Source organism: Dipteris shenzhenensis, chromosome 28, assembly GCF_047967505.1.
Source record: "Dipteris shenzhenensis isolate YYH24624 ecotype China chromosome 28, Dip_SZ_1.0, whole genome shotgun sequence".
Lineage (NCBI taxonomy): Eukaryota > Viridiplantae > Streptophyta > Polypodiopsida > Gleicheniales > Dipteridaceae > Dipteris > Dipteris shenzhenensis.
Window position 1 is genome coordinate 6,766,025 of NC_141623.1, and position 14,927 is coordinate 6,780,951.

A 14,927-nucleotide genomic window follows, 5' to 3' on the forward strand; every position below is an offset into this window, starting at 1 on the left:
ATATTAGATGGTAGCTGTTGATGCTAAAATAGACCTGCATATGCATCATCACCATCATTGATCTTAGCCGTCTCATAAATTCTTGAATGTTTAGGGTGTGTGCTTGAACATGTGTCCCTGAATAATTTCTCACACATGCTCTAGTCCTTAGCAGTAACATGATGAAAACCACTAAAACAAGAGCGCCCATGCCGGGAACAACAACGAGTAACCAGTGTTTATTTGCAGGATGGTAGTCTGGCTTTCATAGGGGAGGCCTGCCTTCCACAGAAAGATGCTATGCCTTGTCCACTTGGTGAGTGGGGAGACACGTGATGTAAGCCATCCCAGCAAGCATGCACCTTCAATTTTCCAAAGAACAAGTGCCTAAGCAACTGTTGCCAGCATCATGGCTTGAGCTTTCAAGTAGCACACTGTAGCCTCATGATAGGGGACAGCAGATCCAACTTGTTCCATGTGGACACTGTCATTAACAATGAACATATGGACATTATATATTACTTTCCGCATTTAGAAGAAGGCAGAGGGTTCCATGAAGACTACTGCACATTGTGAGCGTTCTACAAGGCCTGGTCCCCAAGTATCGTATATTTTCACAGATCCATCGGGTTGTACCGTGCCCCACATTGGTTATTGGCACCTGCTATTGGGTGACCATAGAAAATCAGCCAGAACAAAGAGACGTAGGCTGCAAGGAAGCTAGTTTCTCCCTTTTAACAGTGAAGGTACATGTAGAAATAACAGCGAACTGAGACCGCTCCAAAAGGCCATGCAACCTAGGCCCTGATATGTTTTCATCCCCTATTTGACACCTGGCAGCCCCTTGCTTCAGTCAAGCGATGTGCCCTTCCACTTTGCAGTTCCCTTATTTAGTAAATTTGCCAATTACCTCAACACACTACATCTCAGCTCTACTACGTTCAGAAAATATAATATCCTACTCATACATGTAAAGCATGCCAAGAAGATAAAATGCTGCACCAAATAAGAAAGAATGACAGAGTTCACCTAAAAAACACAGTTGGTAATACACCAAGGTCACCCCCAGGACCAACTCTCTTTCTGTACCACTGCTTCAACTGTTCGTATACAATAAAGTTGATAGTCGCATATGGAGCAATGCGTATCTGGTTTCAAATCCCACCAGCAAGAAGCTAAGTTATTGTTCGCCAGGTTTGACTTGCTTGGTAAAAGGAAAGTATTTCCACAAAGCAGACCAAGGCTAGCAAATCATGGTGTGAGATGTGAAAGGTCCTGTTTAAACATCAAACTCAGGTACATGCCTTATCTGTGAAAAGCTTGGCTATCTTTCCCAATGACAAAATAGCCATGCAATATAATGATATAACTTTATTTGATATTTGAAAGTAAATGAGTTCAGCCAGGACAAATCCGTATAAAACTTACCATGTTTGGAATGATCCCTCTGTACAGCCCAGGGAAGCCCTTCTTCTCAACAATATGTTTAGTAGACTCAATGACTCCTGTTCGAACTCCACCGGCTTGAACCGTGATCACTGTTCGCACAGTGTCAATGGGATGAGAAATGAAAGTACCAGCCATTGAAGCAACCGAGCCTAAGACCATACGTTGTATTCGACTTATATCAACCTGCTCTGTTCTCCTCAATACCAGCTCCTTCAAGTTGTCATACACCCAAAACTCCACAACCTGGTTGTTGTAATTGAAACCAGCCATGTCAACCATTTTAGCTAAGAAACACATCCTTTGTGAGGAAGCACAATTAGCTAACAATGTCTAAGCTGATTATCAAAAGATCAAAACAGGTTGACCACTAACAATGCCTAAGGTGTAAATCAATAAGATTATCAAAAAATCACAATAGGGTGCAGGTTCACGGACTCCAAATCTATATATTGGATTTCCTTTATCACACAGCCATACAGACACAAACATTTGAAGAGATTTGTCAAGACATTGTACGCCCCACATCATACTTCTCAAAGTTAGCCATTACAAATGCTAGCATTAAGACTGCATCTAAACAGACTAACCATTGCTTCCTTATTCACTTACAACTTCTGGGGAAAAAAATCCATAACTTTGGCATGATCAAGTTAAAGCTCTTAAACTTGCCAAGAACGAAGACTAAGAGCAAAAAAGGCAAGCTGGACATAACTCCTTGAAAGAGAGAATAAAATTTGTGTTTATTGACATCAGAGAAAAAGATAATGTCAGAAAAAATTTGTACCAAACTTAATGACATGCTTCCATTGCCTTAAGAGGTCATCTATTTACTTCAATTTTACAATTTTTATGTTGCCATAGGCTTCCACTTCCACAAGTAGCAAGCAGCGTACCCATTTTGGCATAAAGGACAGAGTACATGGTATATACCTAACCTCCTAATTCCTCTTTGACGAAATTTATGCACCATTCGACCTTCATACAATATTCTCTAGAGCCCATGTTTACCATTCATAAGGAACTATTGTCTAAGCCAGCATATACTATAGACAGGACTTCCTCAACTCACAATTGTAGGTGAGTGCCATTTTTCAGTTGTTCTAAAAGCTGAAAAGAGCTTTTATTCCCCCCTTGACTCTTATCTCTATGCATGCCTTATATTTGCTCTAAAACTCCAAATCCAAATGCTTGTCCGAGATCCCTCTAGTGGGAATTGAACGTAATCAGGCAAAATCCCGATTACCATCACCTTTGGTCATATTCACCCGCATGCTTGAGAATTTACGAAAAGTTCCTAGTGCATCTAATTGCATATGTAGCCCAGCTTCAGCTTTTGCAAAGAGCACCATTTTCATCTCCATACGATAGTAGAGGATGAGGGAATGATTGCATACGGACTCCTGCTCCACTGTGTGATCTTAGCTGCTCATCTAAAATGAATCCAAAAACATGCCCAATATTATCCTCTTCAAAAAAACACAACACAGTGCGTGGTTTCAATCTCATGATAGTCATAAGGTTGAAAACAATAGACTCCATCACACGTAGCAAGGACTAGCTACTATGACATCCCCACCAACATCGTCAGCGCCCAACGGTGGGTGTAGACCATAGTATGAACATATTTTCACACCTACAAAATACGCACCCACACACATACTTGAGCATCCACTTATACAAAGGTCTTGATTCTGAGTTTCTCTCCTCATTTTGGAGGGAAGGGCAGACACAACCGTGACAACGGCTAGCACTAAAGGAGAAGGCTAATTTAAAAGCAGTCCACAATCTCTTCATTCAAGCTACAACTACTTATGAGGACTATACAATTTCATTTTAGTCTCTTCCAAACGAGCATCTAAGCAAATAGAAACTTAGACAATCTAGCTAATAGGGCAACACACCACTTAAGATAGAAAGAATTTATCGCAATATCATCAAGCTGCAGCATGGACAAAAACTTCACAAGGTAAAAGTTGCACGTCTGCTAATACAGCGGCAACACATTTCTGGATGAATCCAGGAATATGCCCAAAGTCACCCTCTAAAACACAACACGTAGATAGTGTAGTTTCAATCTCATGAAATTCACTCATAAGATTGAAAACATAAACTCCATCATGCACAGCAAGGACTAGCTCCTATGACGTCCCCACCAACATCGTCAATGACTGAAGGTGGTACAAATCCACATACTTGAGCATCCATTTATATAAAGGTCTTTGTAATAAGTTTCTCTCGGCACTTGGGAGATAAAGGGCAGAGTCAACTGTGACAAAGGCTAGCACTAAAGGAGACAACTAATCAAAAAGTACTCCATAATCTCTTCATTCAAGCTACAACTGCTTGTGAAGCCTAAACAATTTCATTTGTCTCTCCCAAATGAGCCTCTAAGCAAAAAAATAGATAGACATCATCTAGTTCGTCTATCAATAGGCCAAAGAAAAATGGCAAGAGAGGGCATCCTTCTTTGACCTAAAAGGGAACCATTGTCTCACCCAACATCTTAGCTAGGGCATCCTTCTTTGACCTAAAAGGGAACTATTGTCTCACCCAGCATCATAGTTAGGGGAAACAGAAACGGGGAAACGGGAAACAGAAACAAAAACGGAGACGTTTCAAGATTACTGGGAGGGCTAAAACAGGAATATGCCACATCATCAAGGGGGATTTAGAAGAGGGGATTTTGAGCCGAGCACGGAAGAGAGGGCTGAAGCTTGAAAGAGAGGGATAAAAGAGGGGGCTGAGGAAGGGTTGAAAGAGGGCTGAAAGAGAGGAGTGGAGGCTGAGCTTTGAAGGAGGGCTGAAGGGGAGTGGATGATGGAGGGCTGAAGCAGCCTGGAGGAGTGCGAGGACTTCAAATGAGTGAATGGGGCTCAAGGAGGGTTGCAAAACCCTCAAAAATGCAAGAGTATTAGACTGAAGGGTGGAGGGAGTACAAGGCTGTAAGTGGAGGCCAAAACATAGATAGAAATAGCCAAAGGAAGCAGTGTAGGGGGTTGTTTGAAACAGCACGTCTGAGCTGGCTGAAGCGCGTTTCAGACCAGGCTGAAATGTTTCAGACATCGTTTCACAAGTTTGAAACATGCCTGAAACAGAATTTCAAACCTGGAACCTTCTGAAACGGCATTTCGGGGCAGGCTAGGCCCTGAAACGCATTTCAACGTAACTATGGCCAGCATATACTATATATAAGAATTCCTCAACTCACAGTTCCATATGCATTCCAATTTTCAGTAGTTCTAGAAGCTGAAAAGAACTTTAATTCCCCCTCTAGACTCTTCTCTGTATGCATGACTTGTATTTGTTCTCAAACTCTAAACCCAAATGCATGTCTAAGGTCCCTAAAATGGGAATCGAATGTGCTTTGGTAGTGCCCCGATTACCATCACCTTTGATCATATTCACCTACATGCTTGAAGAATTTACAAAAAAGTTGCTAGTGAATCTAACTGCTATGTAGTCCAGCTTCAGCTTTTGCAAAGAGCAGCATTTCACCTATGTATGGCAGTAGAGGATAAGGGCATTTCATATGGAGTAAAGGAAATGGAAGACAGAAATAGCAAGACCATATGGGATGCAAACGAGGATCAGCCCTTGCTAGAGCTAAGCACCTAGCATATTTCTATATTCCAATAATGCTCCCTCTCTCGGTGCCCATGATCTATCCACTCCCACTCTCCTGGGTCCCACTGCAAGCAACTGATAGGTGCACCTCCATATAACCACAACCTCCAGGATCCCAGGGCCAAGAGCAGAGGGTCGGGGTCTAAGTACCACTGCAAGCCCGCTCCATGGTCCACAAAACCAGCAATCCTGACAGGCTGAAAGGCAACCTCTAGAAGAATATCATTCGTGGATCTAGAGAGTATACCTCCATCCCCAACATCAAAGACCAAAGCATCTTCCCTGAGACCTCAAAGAGCGATCACCTGTAGAGGAACTGCTGTCCTCGAAAAAGCTCCCATCCAAGTGGTGGAAGTAATAGGCATCCAACTGTCTAATCTACCGAGATGGCTGCATCTATGTGTTGAATCCTGCGTGCTACCCCTCTGAGGTGACTCATGGACTGTAGCCTCTGATCCTCAGGTAGCCTGATAAAAGCCTTCCAAGTGCCTACTGTGTAGGTGGGGCCTCTCTCCCATCCAGACCACTGCATATAATGGGAAGTGCCCACAGATCTGCCATGCTCATCAAGTATACTATCGTTCCAAATGATTGGCTGCCTATCAATCTCTTCAAGGGTAGAGGGCGGAACCCTTCGAAGAGAGTTCCTGCAGCTCCCCCAAGCTTTGAGGATGGCAGTCATGAGAGGAGAGGTAGGAGACCTGAGAGAGGCAGAAGTAAAAATCTAGCGAGGGCTGTCCACCCAATCATCTCCTAAGGTAGGTGTGCAAGCCTGAATGCATCCAAAAAAGAAATCCTTCCAAGATTCATGTCCATGCTGAGTCCCCTCACCACCACCTTACAAAGCAATGCCCTGCATTGCAAGTCCGGGTCAATGATATTAAGGCCCCCTTCCCAAGTAGGGAGAATAATGGTCTCCCAGGTCACCCTCGCTGCAACATCTGCCGTGCCATCAAGTCCACTCCATAAAAAATTCCTGACTGATCTAATGATTTCTAAGATTACATATATTCTAGATTTATCAAGAGTGAGTGAGTGAGTGTGTGTGTGTGTGTGTGTGTGTGTGTGTGTGTGTGAGAGAGAGAGTGTGTGTGTGTGTGTATGTAAGGTGCTTCCTCTCATCATGGTAATTCTTTTCGATTGGAAAGCATCCATTGGAGCAAGGTGTTCGCATCGCCTCTCGCTTTACAGGCACCTATCAAAGCATATAATCTCATGAAATTGGGCATAAGATTTGTTGGTGATGTTGTGGATCAACAAGGCTATACACTTTCATTTCCACAAGCTTGCAGGACATTCTCCTTGGGTCTGCATCATAGATCCATTTGGAGAACACTTTCAACTATGTTGCAGCCATTTGTTCCGGTTCCTCCACTGTTTGCACAGGACAGATTAATGGACTGGAATTTGACTTCCATACCTCCTGCTACCCATACGCTCTCAATACACAATCTGACCTCCTCGAAGGTTTACAGATTTCTTCTTCCACAGCCATGGATTGACAAGCATGCCAACACTCTTTGGAATTTGGATAGGCCTTTATCTTGGTGGCAATCCCGACTCATGAAAATCTGGAAAGCCAAATTGCCATTGAAACAGAGGCTTTTCTTTTGGAGATGTATAGTGGGAGCCTTTTCCATTGGGGTGAAATTGGCAGCACGCCGCATTGCTTCTCCTTTCTGCCCCCGTTGCTCTCATCCCCGCGAGACAGTTCCTCACTTATTATGGTTTTGCCCGCACTCTCGCACATTGATCACTCATGTTTCTCATTTACTGCGGCTTCGGTTCCCTTCTATCAGATTTGGGAAACTTTTCTGGATGTTTGGATGCCTCTCATCTCAGATGTCTCCTTTACTCCTTTTCTTTCATTGGACTCGCTTTTGGGTATTATGGACCATCTGGACACAGAGACTGCATTCTAGGATGGGTCAACAGTTTCCTCAGGCATATATTTTCTTCAGAATGTCCCTCAAGCAATCCTTACATGACAGTCTTGCTGCAAGGGATTTGGATGCTACTAGCCTTGAAGTGTTCTCTACTTGTTTTTGAGTTCTTCTATCGGGCTCTCTTTCGGAGTTCTTTGCTAGTGTGTGGGAGACTTCCCATATTGTAAATTTATGAGAATATAAATACAATGGATTTTACCAAAAAAGTGTGTGTGTATGTAAGTGGTATGGTAGGAACGATAGAGACCTCCTCCTCTGCCCTGCCAGCCTCGTCTTCCTCCCTGTTTTCGTCCATACAATCACCCTTGACGCCTACCTTGCCTTCCGTACAGCTGCCGTCAGCTATACGACCTTCCGTACACTTTTCATGCAACCTACTGCTCCCCGTACAGCCCCCCGTACAACTCCCCGTATAGTTCCCGTGCTCCTTGCACCTCCCCGTACGGCCTTCCGTGTCTGCTGTACAGCCATCCGTACAGGCTGTATGGTCGACCGTACAGCCTGTACGGTCGACTGTGCAACCTCCTTCCTCCTCTTTTGTTTTCTCTGCCTCAACGCCTCCTACCTCTGCTCCTCCTACTCGTGTTTTTCTTCGGCAGAAGCATGGTGGTTTGTCTGCCTCACCTTTGATCAAATCGGCAAAGCTGGATGTTTCCGATGGCCCTTTTTCTTCCCTCCAGCTGGATCTTCTTCGCCAATTGTGTTCTGCCTCTGTCACACAAGTTCCTTCATCGAGTTCTCCGCTTGTTTGTTCCTTAGATTCTGCCCTTTTGGTCTCTGATCTTCGACAAGCTCAGCAATTTGGAGTCTGCCTCTATTTCATGGGCAGGGTTTTATCTTCAGCTCAGCTCCGTCATTGGGTTGATGTTGCAGTGGGTCTCAATTGTATTTCTTCCTTTGTCTTTCTGGGCAAAGGATTTTACTATGCCCACTGCTCTTCGACTGAGGTGGTAGAGCGCCTTGTCAGTCATGCTGGTGTTCCTGGGGCTGGTTTCTTCACTTATGTCATGCCCTGGGATTCACTTTTCGATCCTTCTCCAACCCTTTTGACTCACTGTCCGGATTGGATTACTCTGAAAGCGCTGCCTGTGCCTCTTCTTCAGCATCTTCCAACTCTTGCAGCTTTTTTGGGAAGGCCTCTTCATGTTCCGAGACAGGAGTTCTTGCAAGCCTCCCGTGATGTTCGTCTTTGCATTTTGTGGGATATGACGCAACCCATGCCATCTACTCTGGATCTTGATTTGGGATTTGCCCATCCGATGCGCATCAGGCTCCATTTTGCATCTTTCCCCATTGCATGTTATCGGTGCCGACAGGTTGGTCATTTTGCACGTGCTTGCCCTTCTACATCCAGGCCCATTCCTCCTACTCCTCCTTCAGCTGTCAAAGTTACTCTCCCTTCTCCTCCGGTTTCTGCTATGGCTTCTTTGGCGAAACCCTCTACTGCCCCGAAGCACTACTGGAGGAAGGTTGATAAATCACAGGCAAATCTTCCCCTTACTGAAGAAGCTCAGGATTGCACCCTTGTTGAGCACCATCAGTTTCCTTCTACTCAGGATATGGATGTACCCCTTGCAGAGGGCAATTTACAGGATGATATGCATGCTCTCTCTCAGGATGCTGCCCCTGCTCTTACTCAGATTGATCCTCAGAATGAAGCTCAAATGCTAAACCCTGCTTTATCAGATGCAGCTTTTTCATCGGAAGATATGGATGTTGATTTAGCTTCTCTCCCTTTGATGCCTGTGCCAGAGTTTTCTTATGTCTGGGATGCAGTAGTACCTTTTTTACTAAAATCTTTTCATCCCATGTTACAACAGGTTTTTGACCCTCTGATTCAAAAATTTTGGAAACCAGCCTATATCAAGAAGAATCACAAGGGCAAAAAACAGCTTGTTTTTATTGATGGTGTGGTTTCATCACTGCATCAGTTTTTACAGAGCAACAATTTGAAGCTGGAGGATGCCGTGTTTGATCCTCCTCTAGCTTGATATGTCACTTTTTACTTGGCTACCTCATGACTTTTGCTCTGAGGTTTTACTTGTAAAAACTTTTTCCTTGTACTTATTGGTGGGTTTTTACCTCTTTTGAGGTTTCCCACACAGAAATATAAAGATTTCACTAAAAAAAAAGTGTGTGTGTGAGAGTGAGAGAGAGAGTGAGAGAGAGAGAGAGAGAGAGAGGACCTGCAGCCCTTGCTCCAGCCCTCCCATCAGCCCTTAGCCTCTTCAGATAAGCCCGCATACTTCAGCTACCTGCTGCGCCAACTCCGTGTTCATAAACAGCTGTCTGAGGCTGTAAATCCCTGCCGTACAGTCCCTCCAGACTTCCGTACAATTCCGTACAGGTGTACGGACCTGTACGGACTGTTCCGCCTTGTTCAGGCTGCTGCTGCCGGCTCATTCTCTGCTTCTGGGTTGCTGTCTGTATAGGGTTTTCTCACGGGCTACTTCTACACACTGGTTTGAGGGGTTTTCTCTTCCCCCTTTCTCCCATCTTTGGTTTCTGGGTCTTGTGCACTATTTCCATCGCCAGAACTTCTCTTTTGCCTCTGATCTATAGTTCATCTTGGATCTTTTCCTGGTTTTTTCTCTTTTCCTTCTTCAGAACTTGTATTTTCTTTTCTCTAAATCCCTAAATATCTCTTTCCCTTTCTTCTCCTTGCAAATACACTATTTCTTTTTTCTTGGTGGGTCATTTTTTTGGGACTATTTTCTCTTTTTTGGTTCCATCTTCTTCAAAAGACATGGCTGAATACTCTTATGGAACAACATTTCAAAAGGATATCGATTCAATGCAAAAAGCAAAAGCAGGCTAAGGGTCAACATGACCCTGTGCATGATTCTATTGAAGCACAACTAGTTTATGATGTCATGCACGAAGGATTTGCAGACACAAGGAAAGAGTGGAAAGACTCTGTTCCATCGATTGGTCTCATGGTTGAAGTGGATGAAATTGTGGATCCAATTAGAGAATATGCCAAAAATGCAGTTATTTTATTTTTCCCAGGTCGGATGCCACCTACTGCAAAGGTAGGCAACTGGTTGACCCGCACCCTAGCTGGTTCGTTTGTTCGTAAGGTACACTATGCACAAGCTTTTTTGAGGTCTTCATGGTAGATGAGATTCACAAGCAAATGCTTTTGGAACATTCGCCACTTTTTTTTAGGTAGCAAATGGTGCATGTTTTGCCATGGTCCCCCACAAGGGATTATCAGGCTCTGATTCGTCCAGTCTGGGTTGAAGTTGTAGAGTTCCTGCAATGCATGGCTTCACTCTTGCCTAAAATTGCAGCAACTTTAGGCAAAGTGGTTTCCCACCACGGCCTAACGGCAACTCTAATCGATTTTGCATTCTCTAGGATACTGATAATCCCACACCGGAGTCTTATTCAATCACGGTGAACAATGTTGATATGGGCATGATATGGGCAGTGCATTTTATAAATTGAAATGGGAATTATTTATAGGGGCTTGCTTTGAATGTAAAAAATTTGGGCACATGGCTTCGCAGTGTCCAATGAGCCAGCATAAAATGCCTCCTGCTACTTTGCCTGCTCATATGCCTAATAACGATGCTTCCGCCTCTATTGGAAATAAAAATAATGGTAATAGACAGTTTTTAGTAAATCATGATAAAGGCAATGCCCCAGTTGTTGCAAATGGGAGTGCTTCTTCCCCTTCGCTTCCTGTTATTCAACCTTCAGCAAACGGACCAAAAACTCAAATTGATGGATGGCAAAGTACAAGAAAAGTTATTTCTGTTCGACAACCTCCACCCCCTCGCACTAGGAATGGTGCATCTTCTAGTGGAAACACTCCAAAGGTCAACTCCAGAATTGGAATCACATGGGCTGCTGTGACAGCTAGCAGAACTCTCTTCCCTGAAGAAGAGGTTGCTGCATTGCTATCTACTCCTCAGGCAGATGTTTCTTCTCAGGGAAGAGGCCCTGACCCTGAGGTAGACATGCAGGGTTGACATCCTCAAGTTTGCTGTTGTACATAAGGCATAAGCACCCTGCAAATATTTGTTTTTAATCTCTTATGATGCAACCTTTTAAAAAATTGTTTGGAAGAGCAGCCTTTCTCTGTGAAAGCTCTTTGTCTTGCTCGTCTCCCATTTAGCAAGTTTCTTGTGATCATTTATTTGGATGACAATGTTTAGCTTGGCAAAGTGTTGTTTGCTCATGCAAGGACAAAGCACAAAAGTGACTGAGTTCAGTGAGGTCTTGACAAGTCAATTTGGCCTAAGCCACAGTTTCCCTCAAAGTCTTCATGTAAGACTTGCCATAACCTCTAATTACAACTTGCATTTTGGAAACAAAAGAATCCCATGCATTATCAATATCAAAGTGGCTCTGAGAAGACAAAGATTGATATGCTTCAGTAACCATTGCCTTGAAAGCAACATGCTGCAAATAGCTATTATTCACAATCAGATGTCGCCTTTGAGGCAATCTATCATCTGGCATATCATGAAAAGATGACCTCAACCATAACGGTGCATGATCTGAATGCACAAAGGCATAGTCAACCCACATTTTGCATGTAAGATCACCATTTTGTTGCAGAGCTACACTATACCAGCGATCCAGACGTGCCTGAAAAGAAGAAGGGGCATTATGTTGGAAAGTGTATCCAGGTGACAAAGGCTGCAACTCCTTCCAAATATCAACCAAATCAAGATGAATCAGTAATTGAGACCATGCATGCCTTTCAGAGGTTAACATATAAGTATTTCCTCATGTACTGTCACCCTGTTGCGGAGCATTATTGAAATCCCCACATATAAAGGCATGAGATCTCCATGGATATCAATGCATGGCATCCCAAATTACACTTCTATCCCGAGAAGATTGAGGTGCATATACAGAAGCTAGTTCAAACACCTCGCCTTGAATGATGCATTGAAGAATAATCTATCTGCCTTGATTGTCATTTAAAGCAATAACTGGCTGAAGCTCATGCTTAATCAAAATGACTACAGCTGAGAAAGAGTGTTCCCCAGCATAGAAAATATCATAGCCACAGTAATGACCTGTCTTTCCTGCATAGACATGTTGGTTATGTTCTTGTAGTGCCACTATATCAGGCTGAAATCGATTGATATACAGCCACACAGATTTCCATTTCCTACTGTCATACATTCCCTGAACATTTAGTGTAAAGCATTTGATATGAGCAGTCATATTTACAGATATTTATAAGAGAAAAACAACGATGGTTCATGGACTACATCACGGTCACAGCTTGCTTCTGTCTATGTACATCATTTCTCTCAGCAGTTTGATTATGCAGATTCTCCCTCAGAGAAGGTTTTGTCTGCAAGAAATTTACTTTTACGGCATGTTTCTCCTATTATCTCCACTACTCAAGCTTTGGAATTGGAGGAACCTTTTACTGAAAGGGAATTGTCAGATGCAATCAAATCCTTTGGTAGATGGAAATCTCCAGGATGGGATGGTCTTACAGTTGAGTTTTTTTTAGAATATTGGCCTCTATTGAAGCACACTTTGCTGCATATGGTGAATTCTGCTTGGCAAAATCAAAAAATGTCAGACACATGGAAGAGAGGTCTTGTTAAACTTCTTCCAAAAAAGCAGATTTGTGAATCTTTGGCTGATTGGAGACCTATTACGCTTATGCCAGTCATTTACAAATTTACTACCAAAGTGATTGTTGATTGGATAAAAGGCTATTTACATGATGGGTTGCATCTTGCGCAATATGGTTTTGTTCCTCGCAGGCATATCACAGACAACATTGCTAATGCCTACGTTGGAATAGAATATGCAAAATATATGCAGCAGGATGTTTAGCTATTGCAAGTTGATATTGCCAAAGCTTTTGATACTGTTAAGTGGGACTTTATTTCACAAACAATGTAGGCCTTGGGATTTGGCACAAAAATGCAGCAAGTTATTAATTGGTTATATCAAGATAGTAAAGCTGCCTGCATACTTTCAGGGGATATTTCTACAACCTGGACTCTCGGTTGTTCTGTTCGGCAAGGATGTCCCCTCAGTGCTTTACTATTTGCCATAGCCACTCATCCAATGCTTCAATATATGGACCACCTTTTGGACATTGGCATGTTGCACGGATTGGAAATTCCTGGCAGCCGTAGTATGATCGCTCAAGCATATGCTGATGATTCTTTCTTTACCCCGAACAATACTCAGAGCAATCTCTCCTTGATTATGCAGGCTCTTTCTACATATGGTTAAGTTGCTAGTCTTCATGTGAATTTTCCGAAATCCAAGCTATTGTCGTTACATGCTAAAGACTGGCATAGTCTTTTGTGGCCTAGGGAAATTGTTCCAACTTCTCAATTGATTCGACATCTTGGCTATCATCTAGGTTGGGGGCTCACTCGTTCTCAACAAACTGATTGGGTGCTCACAAAGTTGAGGGCAAAACTTACATATTGGAAGCTTGCAACTTGGCCATTACATGTTCGTTTGCGAATAACACAATCCATTTTGATAGCATATATACAATTCTATCTGCCCCTCACCATGTTTACTGAGGCAGATCTAGTTTCCTTTATGTCTGCTATAATGGAGATTTTCTAGTGTTCAAAAAATGGTAAGAAAAGTCTCAGATTACTCTCTATGCATCGTCTCTATTCTCCAAAAATGCACGGGGGTTTGAACATACTCAATATTCAAATGCACATACTTGCTCACAGGGGAAAAATGATGTTGCAGTTTATGCAAGGGGATCAGCCTTGGGCTTTCATGATCCGCTCTCTTTTGTTGCATATTGATACTTCTGCTTTTGGGCATTGGCAGCCTACGCAATGGGATTTTCTATTTGGCTCTATTAAAGGCAAGATAAGAGGCCGTCCTTTTGCCTCTCGCTTGCTTCTTGATTAGGAGCATATTTTATCCCACTTGGAATGGAATGGCAGGGATTCTTTGTTGGGAAATTCTTTGAGGGCTGAGAACATTTATTGGTCCAAAATATTCCACCCTCCTTTGGCTATACAAGAATCCAAGCATTCTTATTTTATATCTTTCAATGGTATTTCTTCTGTGGCGGATGTACTACAGGATGATGGCACTCTTTTATCTTTTTTTGCAGCTACTAGCAAGTATGGTTTGGGAGCTCATTATCGTCCTTTATGGCATAAAATTTCAGAAATGCTTCAACCTTTCTTGCCAGTACCTCGTTTGGAACTTCAGGATAGGCTTGAGGATTGGACTCTCCATTCTTCATCTTCTTCAATCCGTCCTTTGAAGCTCTCACATATCACAGTGCCTTCTCTGTATAAAGTGTTGTTACCTCGCCTTGGGTTTCTGACAAAGCCAATTCTGTTTGGCATATGGATCGCCCACTAAAGTGGTTGAGAAAGCGGCTGCGTCTCCTTTGGCATTATAAAGTCCCTCTTCGGCAACAACTTTTCCTTAGGCGAGTCCTACTTGGTATTTTTCCATCTGGGCAGTTACTCGCGCATAGACATATTGCCCCGGCTGTTTGCCACAGATGACTACATTCTGCTGAATCTGTGCTTCACATTTTCTGACACTGTCCACATACTTGTGATTTCCTCGCTCTCATTCATCAGGGGCTTCAAGCGAGATTTCCTACTGTTACTTTTGGCAGGTTCTTCTGGTTATTTGGTCTTCATCCCGCTAAACAGCATTTTGATTTATTTTTTGTTTGGGTGCGCTACTGGGCACTTTGGACTCTATGGATGGACAAAAATCATAGAGTCTTTGGTGATCCTACTTTTCCATCTTTCGTTTTTTTCAAACAATCTCTGAGGCAATCGTTTTATGATTGTTGTCAGACTCATTTGATTGATCATGATGTATATATGGATTATACTGAGATTTTCAGTTGGGTAGTAGTTACTCCGCTTTTGAAGTAACTATGAATGTAATTATTTCACAGCAATAAAATATTTCTTCTCACAAAAAAAAAAG

General features: G+C 42.9%; 1 protein-coding gene across 3 annotated transcripts in view; it reads right to left on the minus strand.

Annotated features, from left to right (window-relative positions):
* LOC147883111 (uncharacterized) overlaps positions 1-14,927 on the minus strand; it is a 114,278-nt gene that overhangs the window by 34,292 nt on the left and 65,059 nt on the right. For all 3 annotated transcript variants that reach the window (XM_087399814.1, XM_087399816.1, XM_087399813.1), the window contains 2 exons: positions 1,408-1,671; positions 1,009-1,127 (listed from right to left, as the gene is read on the minus strand). In XM_087399814.1, coding sequence (XP_087255940.1) covers positions 1,009-1,127; positions 1,408-1,671 — 383 coding nt within the window. The remainder of the gene's footprint in view (positions 1-1,008; positions 1,128-1,407; positions 1,672-14,927) is intronic.